Below are 17,132 nucleotides of genomic sequence, written 5' to 3'. Positions count from 1 at the left end.
CATACGGAGAGATGGCCCGACAACGGGACCCACTCTATGAGCTTTTTTCGGAAAAATAACCGAAAAATTTTGCGAGGTAATACATTTCTCACACTGAAAAAAAAAAAAATAGGAATGAAAAAATAATCCTGGAACTGTTTAAACTCTGTGTGGTCAGATTCAAAACGTATTACCACTTAATTCAGTTTCGCATTGGAAAAACGGATACATTTTAAAATGTCAGACGTGAAAAATTCACGAATTCAATGAACATTATCACAAAATCTTTTGACAGCAGGTGTGGGGGGGGGGGGAGGAGAATGTATACTCCATGGGGATGGCAATTTCAAGTGCCAGGAATTTAGAAAAAAACACAAAAAACAGAGTCATAGAAATATCCCTGCCATCCCCCCTCCAGGTCAGGTCAGGTGCGGGAGCATGTGCCGGAGCAGCGCATCGCTGCGTCCACTTTATGCCAGTACTCCAGAGGCCTCCGTCTGGCCATCCCCCAGGCGGATGACTGGCCCATCCCCATCTCCTTGAGATGCTGATCAACCTGCTGCAACCACGAGGCACGTGGTCGGCCCATTGGCTTCCTCCACTCACGAGACTCCCTCGCTGAGAGAATCTGGTGAACAGGATCAGCGTCAGGAAAACGAGCCACATGTCCAGACAGCCGCAACTGACATTCACGGACTATGCAGGTAACAAATCTCATCCGAGTCTCTCTCAGCAACCGCTCGTTGGACACAAAATCCGACCAGCGATAGCCAAGGATTCTCCGAAGAGACCTGGCACCAAAGGAATTAAGTCTCCGTCTCAGATCCTTGGTCAGAGTCCAAGTCTCGCATCCATAGAGCAAGACTGGAAGCACCAAGGACCTGAAGACTCGGACGTTCGTCCTCCCGCACAGGTACTGGCAGCGCCACACCCCATGATCCAGTGAATCCATGACTCCCCAGGCGCGACCCAGACGTCTATTGACCTCTGACTCGCAGCCAGCAGAGACATGAATATCACTGCCAAGGTAAGTGAATCTCTCCACGACCTCAACATCCTCACCAAAAACAGACACAGACAGGACAGCAGCATCCAAGATGTCATTGAAAGCCTGGATCTTAGTTTTGACCCAAGAAACCCGTAATCCCAGCAGCTCCAACTCATTCAGCACCTCGAGGGCCCCCAAAAAGAAATCTAAAGTCTCTGCAAAGATGACTGCATCATCTGTGAAATCAAGGTCCAAGATCTTGACATTCCCAAACGATGCACCACAGCTTGATCTCTCTGACATCCTCCCTAAAATCCAGTCCATACAAGTGCACACCCCTGACAAACTCCAGTAACAACTGGAAATAAGTCAGAGATGGGAGCATCACACTTCACAGCACTCTCAGTACCAGAGTAGAGTTCAGACATCAGATCGATTAGTTGTGGTGGCACCCCACGAAGACCAAGAATCCTCCAGAAGGCATCCCGATTCATTGAATCAAACTGTCCACAGGTGATGCTCTACCCCCTCACAGATTACTCGCACATAGGCCTCCTTGTCCACCCTCAGTGCACATACAGTTTTACGCCTCAGCTCCCTGAACAGCTCAGCTCTGCCATTCAGCCTGGCCCTGCGACTCTGGTCAATGGTATCCAGTGTCCCTTGAGAGACAAAATTCTTCTTTGCCCTGCGGTGAATTCCAAGACATCCACCGGTAACATTAAGAACGGTGGTCTTGAAGGCACTCCACAACTCTTCAGGACCCCCCAAAGCACCCAGACCCCCCAAGTGTCCACTCAGCCTGTTTGCAAACTCCTCAGCTACTCTCTCACCCCTGAGTTTGCCAACATCCAGCCGAGGCTGATGTGGTACCATTCTCCAGGATTTAAGGTGCAGCTTTAGAGTTTCTACAACAATCTGGTGGTTAGTATTGAGGAACTGAGCACTTCGGTAGACCCTGCAGTTCTGGATCATCCTCCAGCGACCGTCAACGAGGACATGGTCACTCTCCTTTGTCACACCGTCATTGGTGAAATACCAAGTCCAGCGATGAGCTTCTGGGCGCTGAAACCTTGAACCAGCCACCTTAAGTCCATGACTTCTTGCAAAGTCAAGGAACTTAGTGCTATTCTGGTTCTTAGTTCCTGACCCATGGGGATAAACTCATGTCTCATAACCATCCCTATCAGTTCCAGTCGATGCATTGACATCCCCCAAAACTAGAAGTGTATCTCATCTGGGGCACTGATCAACCACAGATCCACTCGACCAGCGATAGTCAAGGATTCTCCAAAGAGACCAGGTACCAAAGTCCGAATACTATAGAAGGAACCAATTTACACCTGAAAAAACAAGTCAGGTTATTAAACGGGCCGACCAAGTTACCCCTTTAAAATTGTTCCGGTTATTCAACTGGCTGACCAATTTACGTCTTTAAAACAGGTCAGGTTATTAAACTGTCCAACCAATTAACACCTTTAAAACAGGTCAGGTTATTAAACTGTCCGACCAATTTACATCTTTAAAACAGGTCAGGTTATTAAACTGTCCAACCAATTACACCTTTAAAACAGGTCAGGTTATTAAACTGTCCGACCAATTTACATCTTTAAAACAGGTCAGGTTATTAAACTGTCCGACCAATTTTCACCTTTAAAACAGGTCAGGTTATTAAACTGTCCGACCAATTTACATCTTTAAAACAGGTCAGGTTATTAAACTGTCCGACCAATTTTCACCTTTAAAACAGGTCAGGTTATTAAACTGTCCGACCAATTTACACCTATAAAACAGGTCACGTTATTAAACTGTCCGACCAATTTACATCTTTAAAACAGGTCAGGTTATTAAACCGTCCGACCAATTTAAATCTTTAAAACTAGATAGGTTATTAAACTCTCCAACCAATTTAAATCTTTAAAACTGGTCAGGTTATTAAACTCTCCAACCAATTTAAATCTTTAAAACTGGTCAGGTTATTAAACTGTCCGACCAATTCACATTTTAAAAATTGGTCAAGTTATTAAACTGGCCGACCAATCTGCACGTTTAAAACTGGTCAGGTTATTAAACTCTCCGACCAATTTAAATCTTTAACACTGGTCAGGTTATTAAACTGTCCGACCAATTCACACCTTTAAAACTGGTCAGGTTATTAAACTGTCCGACCAATTTACATCTTTAAAATTGGTCAAGTTATTAAACTGGCCGACCAATCTAGACCTTTAAAACTGGTCAGGTTATTAAACTCTCCGAGCAATTTAAATCTTTAAAACTGATCAGGTTATTAAACTGTCTGACCAATTCTCACCTTTAAAACTGGTCAGATTATTAAATTGTCTGACCAATTTACACCTTTAAAACTGGTCAGGTTATTAAACTCTCTGACCAATTTACACCTTTAAAACTGGTCAGGTTATTAAACTGTCCGACCAATTCACACCTTTGAAACTGGTCAGGTTATTAAACTGTCCGACCAATTTACATCTTTAAAACTGGTCAGGTTATTAAACTCGCCAAACAATTTATACCTTTAAAACTGGTCAGGTTATTAAACTGTCCGACCAATTTCCATCTTTAAAACAGGTCAGCTTATTAAACTGTCCGACCAATTTACACCTTTAAAACTGGTCAGGTTATTAAACTGTCCGACCAATTCACACCTTTAAAACTGGTCAGGTTATTAAACTCTCCGACCAATTTACACCTTTCAAACTATGACCCGTCCGTCTGCAGCACTTTTTGAAGACAAAAAGAGGAATTTTCATATCCTTTAACGGATTAAAATTTGGGTGAAAAAATATTCACACTTCCGAATCCAATCAGTAACTCCATTATCCTTGTGGATTGGATTATCAGGCAGTGCAAGGGAAGTCACGTTAATTGTGTATGTCACAGCAGGACCTCAGCTGTTCAAATTGCATTTCCGAGATGATTGAATCATACCACACGAAGCCAGTTTAGAGATGCAACCAGCACACCTACATCACAGTGATAACAGGATTTAATTTTTATTTCATAATAATGGCTCAAGCATCGTGGCAGAGATTCATAAAAACGACAGTTCGAATCTTTAAAGAAGTTTCATTTTCTCATTTTCAAATTCAAATCTGTCTGTTCGAGGCTCACGCTAAACAAGTTGTGAAAGAGGATGTGAGTCCATAGTAAACAACCTTTACCCTTCCAGCAAGCAGAGATAAAGGAAAGGAGACAAAGTTTGCCCCATCGTGGTTCGAAGACCTCTCTGTTGGTAATTCAGGAGGACAAAGGCCAACAATCAGCAAGGGGCTGTTGGAGATACAGAGAGAAGGGCCCATCACACAAAATATATAATTCCATTGAGAAAGCCAAAGAAAAGCTTGTCTGCACATAATGTCGCTATTGTTATATTAATTGATGTTCGATCTCCAGAGACATTTATTTAACCGGGCGTAGTGGCGTGCGCCTGTAATCCGGATACTCGTAGGCTTGGGTTGGAGCATCGCTTGAGGACGGGAGCCCTGCACTGGGCCGTGCGATGAGAGGGTGTCGGGCAGCCCAGAATCATGGTGAAACCCAATCCTTATCCTGTGTCGTAAGAGGTGACCAGGGTTGTGTCAGGAAGGGCATCCGGTGTAAAACCTGTGCCAAGTCAGTATGTGGATCATAATGGATGATCCGCTGTGTCGACCCCTTACGGGAGCAGCCGAAAGACGAACAACAACGATCTCCAGAAACATTTATTTATTTATTTATTTATTTATTTATTTATTTTCAGTGCAAATCTTTCCATTAATAATGGGAGGTTCAAACCCCTCTGCATGTGTAACTCATTCTTTCATGAAAAAAGTTTTTCATTGACAAGAATCTAATGAGGTTAATATATAATGCGATCTTTACTCCCATCAACAGTCGATATAACTTCCCAGGCCTCCTACAAGGAATGCTGAGATGTAGAATCCTCTCTCAATAATCCAGGATAAGCCTAATTAGGCCTTGTTTGGTGTAACTATGGCAGCAATAAAGTAACAAAGGGCACTTTGACAGTTAAAGGAGAAAACTTTAACAGTTACAGAGAAGAGGGAAATGTTTTACTGCAGGTGGAAACATCTACCTTCTTGATGTCCGGGGCTCAGTGACGAGCCTCAAAAGAGCCCTCGGAACAAATCTTTGAGAAAAAGAAAACTTCACACCTTGGTCCATGATTCGTGACAACCCACACTGAAACGGAGGTGGATACTTCGAGACCTGGGAAGACTGTTCCACCTTCTGAAACCCACATATGGAGATAACAAACAACACACACACACAAACACGCATGCACGCACACACACCCACACCCAATAAAAAAATTATTATAAAATGCTTTGAGAGACTTAATTTGAGCTGTTTCAAAATTGAGGATCATGTTCAGCCAATAACGTTGGATGGAGAAGGGTTGACATTGTCGAATCATGTCAGCTCTGTGTTGAGTAAGATCAGAGATCTGGAGGAAGATGTAAAGAAGAGTGAAAAGTGGATTATGTAAATGTAGATCAGTGTTTAGTCCTGTGTAATAAGGGAAGTCCTGTGCAATAACGGAAAAAACGGCAATGATCATTTGAGAAAAAGGATGTGCAGTGGAGTCGAAGATGAATCATGGATAAAATCAACAGGACATTGATTGAGGTATGCCAACCGACGTGGTATGCAAGGAGAAGCTGACATTTGAAGCGTTAACCCTTTGTCGGTGCAAAAACAAGAGTGTCCATTGTTCTTCAGAATCAAAAGCGTGTCGGTGGGGAGAGTGAACCAGTCGAAGGTGGACATGAAAGAATGTGATTCATCCTTAGAAGTGAAAAATGGCACGAGAACAAGACCATGTCTATATCTTCCTTCTTTCCTTCCTTCCTTCCAAATAAGTGCTGCATCATCAGGATGAAGATTACCGCACTGCAGTTGCAGGCATGGAACAGCACTGACACAACCATTGTACCAGTAAACGAGTACTCATTTTGCCAACCTCAAAAGGATGACAGGCATAGTCAGCCCCACCTGGTGTTAATTCAGTGGTCAGCAGGGCTCAAACTCAGGACTCAAGGATCCCAAGCCAGCCACCCTAATCACTAAGCCAACACCAGAATTCTGAGATTTATTCTGCCTGGGCAGAATCTTCAACTCTCAATGGATGAGTTGTGTGTGTGTGTGTGTGTGTGTGTGTGTGTATGTGTGTGTGTGTGTGTGTGTGTGTGTGTGTGTGTGTGTGTGTGTGTGTGTGTGTGTGTGTGTGTGTGTGTGTGTGTGTGTGTGCGTGCGTGCGTGCACGGAAACCATATCCTGAGTACCTATGTTACGGTTATGCTTCACATTGGAACACTCATTTGAAACCATTAGGTCAATTTGATAGTATTTATGGCAGATTATGATGGGGTGTTTTCAGATTTGTGTATTATTGGCCACACGTCAGGGGCCGCACTTTAGGTCACCAGGGGCCGCCAGTGACTCCCGGGCCATGCAATGAAGAACAAGGCTGTGGACCCTTTAAGAGTCGACTTTACTCCAAAAAAATCCATCAGCATTCCCATGTTATAAACGCGCACCATGTTAAGGTAGATAAAGCAGCTTAATACATCCTTCAACCACAGTGTGGCATTCTAATTACATCACAAAAACAATCATAACATTGCAACAAAGCATATACCAACAAACACAAATAATATCTTCAATAATGAGATTAATGGTATCACATGGCAATAATAAAAGCAAACACATAATCCCCACATTCGCCCCAAGAACATCTGGGCTGAGTGAAAAACAACCTTATGCTGAAGCAGTACAGCAGGCGTGTTTGCAACAAGGCTGGAAAGACCAATGAAAATTTGGTCCATCAGACCAACTGGTCCACCAGTGTTTATGAAACAACAGCAAGAAGGGGGCTGGAGATAGCCGTAGAATACTATAGCAGCTAAAGATATGAGACCGCAGCAGGAAGATGTTGATGGTCGTGTTTCATGAGGATGATCCCTGCCTCAACAAATGGGATGACGCAAAAGACAAAGAAAAACATTAATATCCAAGGAAGCTCCGAAAGTCTCTCCAAAAGCAGTTCCTCCTCTCGCGGACCACTTATGTTTTCTTTACAAACGAGATGAAGATAAAAGGTAAAAATGAGGAACCCTAAATGCCACCACTGGAGTTGAGCAAAGTTCCAACAATATGTACTGTTCATGAAAATGGAACACTGGAATTCTGTTTGTGTTTGTGATACGAGTTTACAATGGAATCTGTTCCCATTTTATTCACATTGAAGGCAAAATGTTCATCTTGTATCACTCTCTTTCTACATGCCGGTCATGTGAAGTTTTCATGGAATATTAAGATCAGTCACGTATCATTTAACTCAAATTCAAAACTCACCTGTTGAAGCAAAATTAAGAAGCTGAAATATATAAATAAAATAAAATAATGGTTAAAAACACATTTGGAGGAAAGAAAGCTTCCTGGTCATACCGCGTACAGGGAGCGCAGCACGGATCGCAGGGAGCACTGCAGGAACGCATCGGTCACAGACTGAACACGGTTCCAGGCTCGGCCATGGGATTGATGGCAGCCAATGACCGGCGCGATGTTCCATGAGGACCGCCTCCACTTGAACACCAAGCTCGATTTGAGGACGATTGGTGAATCACACTGCGAGGAGGAGTCATTGATGGGGGAAAAGGTTATTAACAAGATTCAGTAATGACACAGATGTATATGTATATATACATATATATATATATATATATATATATATATATATATATATATATATATATATATTTATACATTTATATATTTATATTTATGTGTGTGTGACAGCGTGTCAGCGTGTGTGTCTCCTCCATAACTCCAAAACCATAAAACCGAGCAGGCTGAAATTTTGCATGCATACTAAGAAAACTCCAAATAAGTGCAGAAGTGAAAATTGTGTGTTTAAGTTAATTAAAACACCCATTTTGAAGACAATTAACGGCTTAATTTAATTGTATTCTTCATCAGGTGGCCACGTTGCTGTCTGGGGTCTTAAGGCATTTCCTGGATAACCTCGCTGGGATCTGAAGCCGCCATGTTTTTTGGCCTGCTCAACCTCACCTTTACTTGGGGTAGGCTGCAACTTGGAACAAGCTGTTTATCATCGCTATGAATTGTTTGGCACATTGTAATACTTATAAACGCCCGGAGACATCGGCGTTCGGTGTTACATTTCATTTCCGCACATGTGATCACCACGAGTATCTCTTAAATTAAGAAGAATTACAAAATTTAAGCTTCAGAATCGAATTTACAAACAGTTCCGACTCCTAGAAAAGTGTTCATTTGTCTAATTCGGACATATGTGACACTTTGGGTGTCTCCGGGTGGAGGGGGGGTACACTATGTTTAATATGACGGTTCGGTGATTGCCAATTGCGAGCCAAGGGAGCCATTTATTATCGACTGTTTCATTGGAGTGCTTGCTTGAATGCTTAAGCCACTTGGTGAGCGCTCTCTAAGCTGTTTGGTTGTTCGTTTTTGGAAAAAGTACACGTGCTTTCAATATCACATCGATTAGATGTACGTTTCCGCATTTGTTGGGTCCCGCGGTGCTATGTGGTGGGTGCATCAGGAGGTGTCTCATCCACTGAAAAAGTGCAATTTTTTTTTTACAGGACCACTTTGTTTAACCTTTTTGTGTGATCTGCATTTAAAATCTACCTCTCACTTCGACATCGATACATATTAAAAAAAACAATAAGGTTCAATCGACCAGATGTTCACCATGTTTGTTCTAGCTGTGAAAGCGTAGTGTATCGACATTTTGTTTTCTGTGGCTTGATACATTTTTTTTGTTGTATACCTTGTCAAGGCTTGTGTGAGAGCTAACACACAACGCACAGCAAGGGTGGCATGAGAAAAGAGGGGTGGGAGTGGGAAGGACAAAACAGTGGGGAACAGAGACATTAGGAGATCTGTGGAAGGGAGAGGGATGGGGTGGGGAACATGGGGAATAGAAGATGGACATTACGGGGACTTTCAGGAAGGAAAGTAGGGAATTTGAAGGAGATGGGCTTGGGTGGATTAACGGGGGTAGAAAACGTCGAGGATTTGGATGGGGGATGACAAGAGGTGGTGGTGAACAGCTGTTTTGAAGGTCTGGAGGGAAGAATGGGATTGAATAGAGTGAGGGAGTTTATTCCAAAGGTGGGAAAAAAGAGGAATGAAAGAGTGAAGGTGAGCATGGATTCGTGATTTTGGTAGTTTTAACAGAAGGGGTTTGTTGGCAGACCTTGAGCGCCCTGCGGAAATGTGGTGGGGACAAATTGCAGAGAGAGCAGGGGGGAGCGAGGCTGGAGAGGAGACGGTAGAAGACAGAAAGACCACCGACCAGCCTGCGGTGAGAGAGTGAGAGGCCCAAAGACTCAGCCTCATTGTGGGAGATGCCAATGATCCTAAATGCCTTGGTTTCCACAGCTTTGTAAGTGGTCAGGAGCTCAGGTGGGCCGTGGAAAGACTTTGCATGATGGAGGATTCCCAGTCGGCGACTGGCTTTGGAGACAAGGTTTGAAATTTGGCTTTCCCAGGAAAGGTTGTGGCAGATAGTGAGACCCAGAAGCTTGAAAGAAAGGACTTCTTCCAGAGGATTGTTGAGAAAGTGGATGGGGGGGTTTCTAAAGGGTCCTTTCGGAGAGCCATAGTGAGAGTGAGATTTGTCCAGATTGTAAGACATGTTCCACGTGTTGGACCAGTTTGTGATTTTACCCAGATCTGCAGTGAGTGAAGAAGCTGTTGCTTGCCAGTCTGAGGGATGACCGATGGTACGGCAGAGGGTGGAGTCATCAGCAAAGAGATGTTGAGGATTTTCCAGAGAGTCGGAGAGATCATAGATGAAAACCAGAAAAAGAACAGGGCCCAGAACGCTACCTTGAGGAACTCCAGCCTGTACAGGAAGAGGGGATGAGAGAACTCCATTTAGGGCCACACGTTGGCTGCAACAGCAGAGGAAGTCTGTGAGCCATGAGTGGAGATGGCCTTGGATACCATAGGAAGAGACTTTCCTGAGCAGGGCAAGGTGCCAGACCGTGTCAAAAGCACACGATATGTCTCGGGATGTGGCTCTGATTTCAGGTCTGGCATTGAGAACCTCCATCTATTGTAGAGCAGAAGCAGCATATCCAGTTTAGAGTAACCTGGTCTGAAATCAAACTGATGATCAGAAATCAAGCCATTGGTGAAGCGGAAGGATTTAATGTCTGAAGCCATGATGGATTCCATAACTTTGCTTATGATTGGGAGAAGGCTGATTGGTCTGTCGTTGCAGGGATTTATTTTAGCACCTTTTTGTGTGGCATCGTCATTCCTTTGTTGTTGAAATATAATTTTAAATCCATACAGAACTTTATCATAATCACAAAATCCAAATACACCATTAAGAGGAACTGCCACTGCAAAACTATTTTTTGCTTTTGCATCATCATTATACATTCCTTTTCTTTGATTATAACTGGGGTCTGCTTTTGCTCCCATTCTCACATCAGGAAAAAAAACCTTTGATGGCTCACTTTCCCATTCTATCACTAAATGAATATAGTGTAAATTTCATCATTTCAGATGTCGCAGATACATAATCAACTGTTTATCTTCTCATGTTCCAGTACACAAACGAACACTGTTAAACATTTTCCAGAAGAAATAATTTACAAGTGTCACGTGTATGCTATTCCAAGCCACAGTGAATGTAAATTTACACGATAAGAAACTTTCGGCTGGATTCAAACAAGTTTGTTGATTATTCATTTCAAAACTTTTTGTTCCATTTGTATTCCAGTCTATTCCAGTTGTTGCATTTACCTTGAAGTAGTCTTCTTTTTTTGGTGGAGTTTGGGATGATAATGGTATCATCCAAATCATATAAACTATCAATTGCTTCCATGCTTGAATATATTGATAAAAAAAAAAAGTTGTTAAAACTTTTGAAACCCTGACCCAAGTGTTTCAATTATTTTCTGTCGTTCTTGAGGAGACAACTGAGTTTTGCCTTTCTTAATTTATTTTATTGCTTGCAAGTTATGGGATTCCTTTTGCGCGTCTTTATTCTCTTTATCGCACCCGCTACATTTCGCACAGCAGAAGCAATTGAACCAATTCGGTCTTTATGTTTAAGAATAATTGAACCTACACCAGTAGGGTAAGAATACTGATTCTGGCTCACTTTTCCCCATGTAAATGAATGGGGGATTTTCAGCGATTCATATTTTTTTCCCTAAAAATAAACCCCCTTTTTATCCCAAGGTATATTTATTTGTCTCCCCTTTTAACTTGGAGGTTGAACCTCATTGAATTGAACAGCTCACTCATTGAACCTATAAAGATTTGTTCATTCTCAAATTCCTTCAATAGTTTAATTTTCTTTGCACAATAATCCCCATCTAAAATATTGACAAACAAAACATTTGAATCTTTATATTTTTTAAGATACCCCTTTTGTGCCATTACGAAATGATAAACTTCTCTTAATGCTCTCATCTGACCACCTCCTGAGCCACATATCATTTTGAGATTATAGTAAATTGTTTTTTCATTGTTCAATTGATAACCATCAAAGTTTTCAGTCCATTCAAGGATATTCATTTTTTTCTTTACATCCTCTAACTTACTAGTTTTTAAATTAATTCGCTTATTTGTTTTATTTACCTTTGTTTTAGTTATTTTTTCAATAAGACTTATTTGATATTTTTCACATTCATTATGTTTTCCATTTATATACCAAGACTGAGATTTTCTCCACTCTTTAGTTTGATTAATACTTGGTTTAACCATTTATATATTGCGAAAAACGCGGCGGTAGCCCTTAAAAACCCAAACCCATCTTCCCATCGTTAAAACATAATCTATTTTATACACTCTATCATACAATATCCATATGGAACACAATCTATTCCATTATCTAAAATAAATCTCTTATCATCAAAGGCTCCTAATGCCTTTTTATTTACTTCTTCACTATATATGTTATGTTTATAACTTCTTATTGTATTCATTTTCCTATATTCTGTTTTCTTATTCATCAAACAATTATAATAATTTCTAAAAGTTATTGATTTCTTTATTACATATTTCTTTATTCCCTTTAACCTCTTATCAATCTGTTCACCATACTTATAAGCATATGCCTTTGCTCTCAATCCAATAAACTCACTCATTACTTTTCCACCCAACTCATCCTTAAACTTACCAATAACCTTTTCATTCTTTTTGGAAAATAACTCACTCTTCTTGCTGAAATTACTTGTATCATATACTCCAATATTTTTCTTCATATCTTCATAAACATCATCAGTTTTTATATCGAGGATAAAACTATCAGTATCCATATACAACAATGAAACATTTTCACCATACTCTTTCTTTAAGTCATTATACTTATCCACAATATCCTGAATAAAAGATAACCATTGTTGTGAACCGAGTTGTGTGAATTTTTTATATAGTCTCTCTTTTAAGGTACGATTAAAACGTTCAACAACAACTGCCTTCCCTTCATTAAAGGTACTGTATAATGTAATACTGTTATTTTTTAGAAAATTCATAAATGTCTTGTTATAAAACTCTCTACCCTCATCAGTCCACAATTTCTTAGGTTTTCTCTTACTTTTATTAAATATCTGTTGAAAAGCTAACATAAGAGTATTACCTGTTTTGTTTTTTAAAGGGACAACCCACGCATATCTACTCCTCAAATCAATAACGGTTAAAGCATACTTGTACCCCTTATCATTATTGAGTTCAATCAAATCAGCAGACCAGATATAATCAACTTCCTTGGAATAAACTTTCCTTCTCTGAAACTTTGTGAATATTGGTTTATGTAATTCATCAGCTAATTGCTCTTCAGTCTTAATGGCATCATTAGAGTCTATAAGTTTTTTGAATTTCCAAGTCCAAGTTTCAATTTAGCACTAATCATCTTCTTCACGATGAACCTATCAACTTTTTCTCTCAAGGTTGGATTTTGTATCAGAGACAAATTATACAACATTTCTCTATCGGCTTCATGCTTTTCTTCCAACGTTGTGGTATTCCCATAATCAATATCGTGTCTCATGCACACTTCATCAACTCTATTGATTGGTTCACTCCAGGATTTAGGATTGTCTGCCTCATCTAATCTTTTATCCAAGTTTGTGCCTGGACCACAGAAAGAATACCCTGGAAGATGTAATTCCCCTGGTATTCCAGTAGTTGTAAATTTACTTCCTGATAAAAACTTTTGTATATCTCCTCCGAGTTTGTGTTTGGAGATAAATTGATTTTTTTTTGAACCACACACCGAACATATACCTTTTTGTATAACCCTGTTATTTTTACTTTTAATATATGAAATATTTTTAGTATTAGTTTTCTTTTTACATTTGAGACAATAACTCATTTATTTATGAGAAAAATTTCTGCAGAGTGCAAAAACCTTTTTAGTTTCCAACATGCACATTTGAATCTTAATTTTTAAAACATAAAGAATCCTTAGAAATGCCTTCACTCTCTCCTCCATTTATTTAAGAAAAAACTTGAATTAAAATGAATAGCTTGACGATGCTAATAGTTTTGTTGAAAGTATTGCAAATAGACTTGTTAATTCTTTGTATTCCTTCCTGGTGGGATAAGTTATTTTCTTTAATACCTCTATTCTTTTTGAATCTCACTGGTTTCCATATTTTGATATTTATTCATTCTCTCTCCTTCCTCCCTCTCTCTCTTCTCTCTTTCCTCCCTCTCTCTATTCTCTCTTTCCTCCTTCTCTCTCTTCTCCTTTTCCTCCTTCTCTTTCTTCTCCCTCTCTCTCTTCTCTCTTTCCTCCTTCTCTCTCTCCTCCTTCTCCTTTTCCTCCTCTTCCCTCTCTTCTTCAACTCCTTCCTCATCCCTTACTATACTTGAATCGTTTACACCCCATAGAATATTATACATATATTCATCAGGGTTTCTTGTTATTCCTGTATCCAAAAGAATTTTTTACAACAGGAAACCAATAAAATTTCTTTTGAATTTCTAAAAGAGCCTTACCTTTTCTTAACCTTATAATTTTTTCATTATTTAACATTCTAATTAAATCTAAAGTTGTCGGTTTATCAACATCAGCATAATGCCAATCTTTTATTGAAAATACCTCATTCTTATGTTGTAGAACATATTTATTAAAATACCGAATACCCTTTTCTTGAAGGTATGCTTGGACACAGAAATGATAATTTTCTTGAAGCCTTCTTGCTGTCATTTATGTATTAGAAATATATGTTAGAATAATATTATGGCACGAAACACCTCCCCATCTTCCCATAGTTAAATCATTTTGTATTTCCTTACTTATTATATATAATCCTGTTTTTTCTGTTTTCATGAGATAAACAAGGGCAAAACCATTATTATATTTACCCTTATTAAATTCTTTTATTTGTTGTTTACTAATCGTGGCTCCACAAAACTCATTCTCGATACCAAGTGGATAATATTCTTCCTTACGAGACTGATTTAATTGTTCCAGGTCTTCGAGGTTAATTTTAAATGACCAATTATACCCTAAATCATTCATATCATACCCCCATTGTTCTATTCTCATACAAACGATACGCCCTTCTTTATAAAAATTAATTTTAATTCGAACTGTGAATTCTGTATGACCTGGAGATAATATCAACACTTCTGTATCTTTAGAATACACAGCCGTTTTATTTAAGTATATATATTGTGATAAATCGCTTAATCTCACCAAGTCATTCGCGTCAGTCGGGCTTGGATAATTTTTTAATTTATAAGCATTTTTCATGTTAATATTTTTGTTTATATTATATTTATATCGTTCAGCCTGTGCCTTTGTGTAATAATTTGATAAATCAATATCCAGTTCTTGAGATACACCAAAGATAGAACCATCTTTACCAACATAAGTCATTTATATTAGATTAAAAATAATATCATAAAATTTTTTATTTTTGTTGAGTTGAAATAACACATATAGACATAATTGAACACAACACTTGGAATTTAATTCTTGGACTTGAAATGTTTGATAAACACCATTCTGTAAGAATTTTATGACTTCAACAGGTGGTGGAAGACCAAAACTATCAAAATAATATTTGTCTTGACTATTAAAAATACAAACCCAATGAGAACCGTTCCCATCATTATCTTCTAAGTTCATAATAATATTCTTTGTATGTTTCGACACATTTGTTAATTCATCTCTCATACAAATAACCACATTATGAATTTTTAATTTCTTACAATATTTGGCAAGTTGTAAGTTTGATGTTGTATTCTTTCCAAATTCTTTCAACCACTCATCAATGCTCATTTATTTATTAGAAAGATACAATCCATTACCTCTTTTCGTTAATTTTACACCTGCTTGTGCTATAGAAGAAAGCATATCTCCAACTAACAATCTCGCTTTATCAGGCAGACCTTCAAGTTTTTCAGCAAAATCTACAATTACACCACTTCCACTAATTTGTTTCTCCAACTCTTTGTTATGTCTTTCCAATTCTTTTTGAGCCTGGAGTTGAGCCTTCCTTTCGTTGGCAGTTTTGACCGCTGTTGAAATACCACCCGTCAATGCTCCAACCGCACTTAAACCAGCAAATAAAGGAATTAGAAATGGGAGAAATCCTCCACTCGTCTCTCTTATTGAATATTTTTTCAACATTGGTTTTGTCATTTTAATTTTAAGTGAGCCAGTGTCATTCAAGATTTTAACCTGTTCTCTTGTGAGCAAAACATCAATTCTTACTGCTCCTTTTCTCTGAATTGTATTAACGTTAATCGTACAAGGCTTTTGATTTTGAACACAAGATGATAGTTTATGAAGATTGATTTGATTAACATATACCCCAGTTGGTACTTTGCCACTCATTTATTTAACAAAAAAATTATGTGAGACTAATCATCACACCATTATCTGTATTAATCTGCAATTCTGTTTCTTCCAAAAGCAAACAATATGTATCAACTTCTTCACTCTCTCCTCTTTCAATGTATAGGGAAGTATCCACTCGATTAGACTTTATAGTTTCTTTTTGAGCGCTCAGGTCAAACGTATAGATTGTATACAAACTTTTAAATGCTGTTATATCCAAAATAGGTTCTTTATTTCCATTACTTTCACACACCTTTTGGTAAGACTTGTATGCTTCAGCAAAATCATTTTTTTCCCAATTAATTTCCAATCTATCTCGTGGATAAAATGTTCCATCTAGAGAAACGCGAAGTTGTTTCACCTTAGCATTATCACTCAATGCATTATTCTTATCAGTCGCAGTATCACCATCTGGCTTTTTAAAAATCATCCACAGATATCGTGGCTTTCCTTCCAGAACACCCAAATTCCACGTGTAAGTAGTTTGATTGAGTTTAACGTGTTGACATCTTCTTTTGAGGTATGATACACTGAGTGGTTTCTTTGAGTTAAGTCTTCGATTCAACATCTCTTCTGTTTTAAGATTAGGAGTATATTCACTGATATACCAACTCATCTCCTCAATTACAAATTTATTCTGATCACCAAAAGCATTACCAACACCAAAAAGCAATCTATTTTCATTATCATTCCTTTGTAGTTGAAATCTAATTTTAAGACCATACAGAACTTTATCATAATCACAAAATCCAAATATACCTTTAAGAGGAACTGCCACAGTAAAACTATTTTCTGCTTTTGTATCATCATTATACATTCCTTTCCTTTGAATATATCCAGGGTCTGTGTTTGTTCCCGTTGACATATCAGGAATAAAACCTTCGACAGACCCCTTTCCCATTCTATCACTGAATGTATAGAGTGTAAATTTCATCATTTCAGATACAGCAGAGACATAATCAACCGCTTCAACTTCTTGTGTTCCAATATACAATCGCACACTATCAAACATTTTCCAGAAGAAATCATTTACAAGTGTAGCGTTTGTGTTATTCCCAGCCTTAGTGAATTTAAATTTACACAACAAGAAACTTTCGGAGAGATTCAAATAGGTTTGTTGATTATTTATTTCAAAACTTTTTGTACCATTTGTATTCCAGTCTGTTCCAGTTATTGCATTTACCTTGAAGTAATCTTCTTTTTTAGTGGAGTTTGAGATAATAATAGTATCATCTAAATCATAGATACTATCAATTGCTTCCATACTTGTATTTATTT

General features: G+C 38.7%; 1 protein-coding gene across 1 annotated transcript in view; it reads right to left on the bottom strand.

Annotated features, from left to right (window-relative positions):
• LOC147029238 (polycystin-1-like protein 1) overlaps positions 1-17,132 on the bottom strand; it is a 91,140-nt gene that overhangs the window by 54,763 nt on the left and 19,245 nt on the right. Inside the window, exons 3-4 of the mRNA XM_085876444.1 lie at positions 7,436-7,615; positions 4,147-4,255 (exon numbers count right to left, since the gene is read on the bottom strand). Coding sequence (XP_085732570.1) covers positions 4,147-4,193 — 47 coding nt within the window. The 5' untranslated portion in view covers positions 4,194-4,255; positions 7,436-7,615. The remainder of the gene's footprint in view (positions 1-4,146; positions 4,256-7,435; positions 7,616-17,132) is intronic.

This window comes from Eptatretus burgeri, chromosome 4, assembly GCF_056783735.1.
Source record: "Eptatretus burgeri isolate ZD-2024b chromosome 4, Ebu_testis_v1, whole genome shotgun sequence".
Lineage (NCBI taxonomy): Eukaryota > Metazoa > Chordata > Myxini > Myxiniformes > Myxinidae > Eptatretus > Eptatretus burgeri.
The sequence above is the reverse complement of the archived record's forward strand: the minus strand, read 5'-3'. Positions and strand labels throughout refer to the sequence as shown.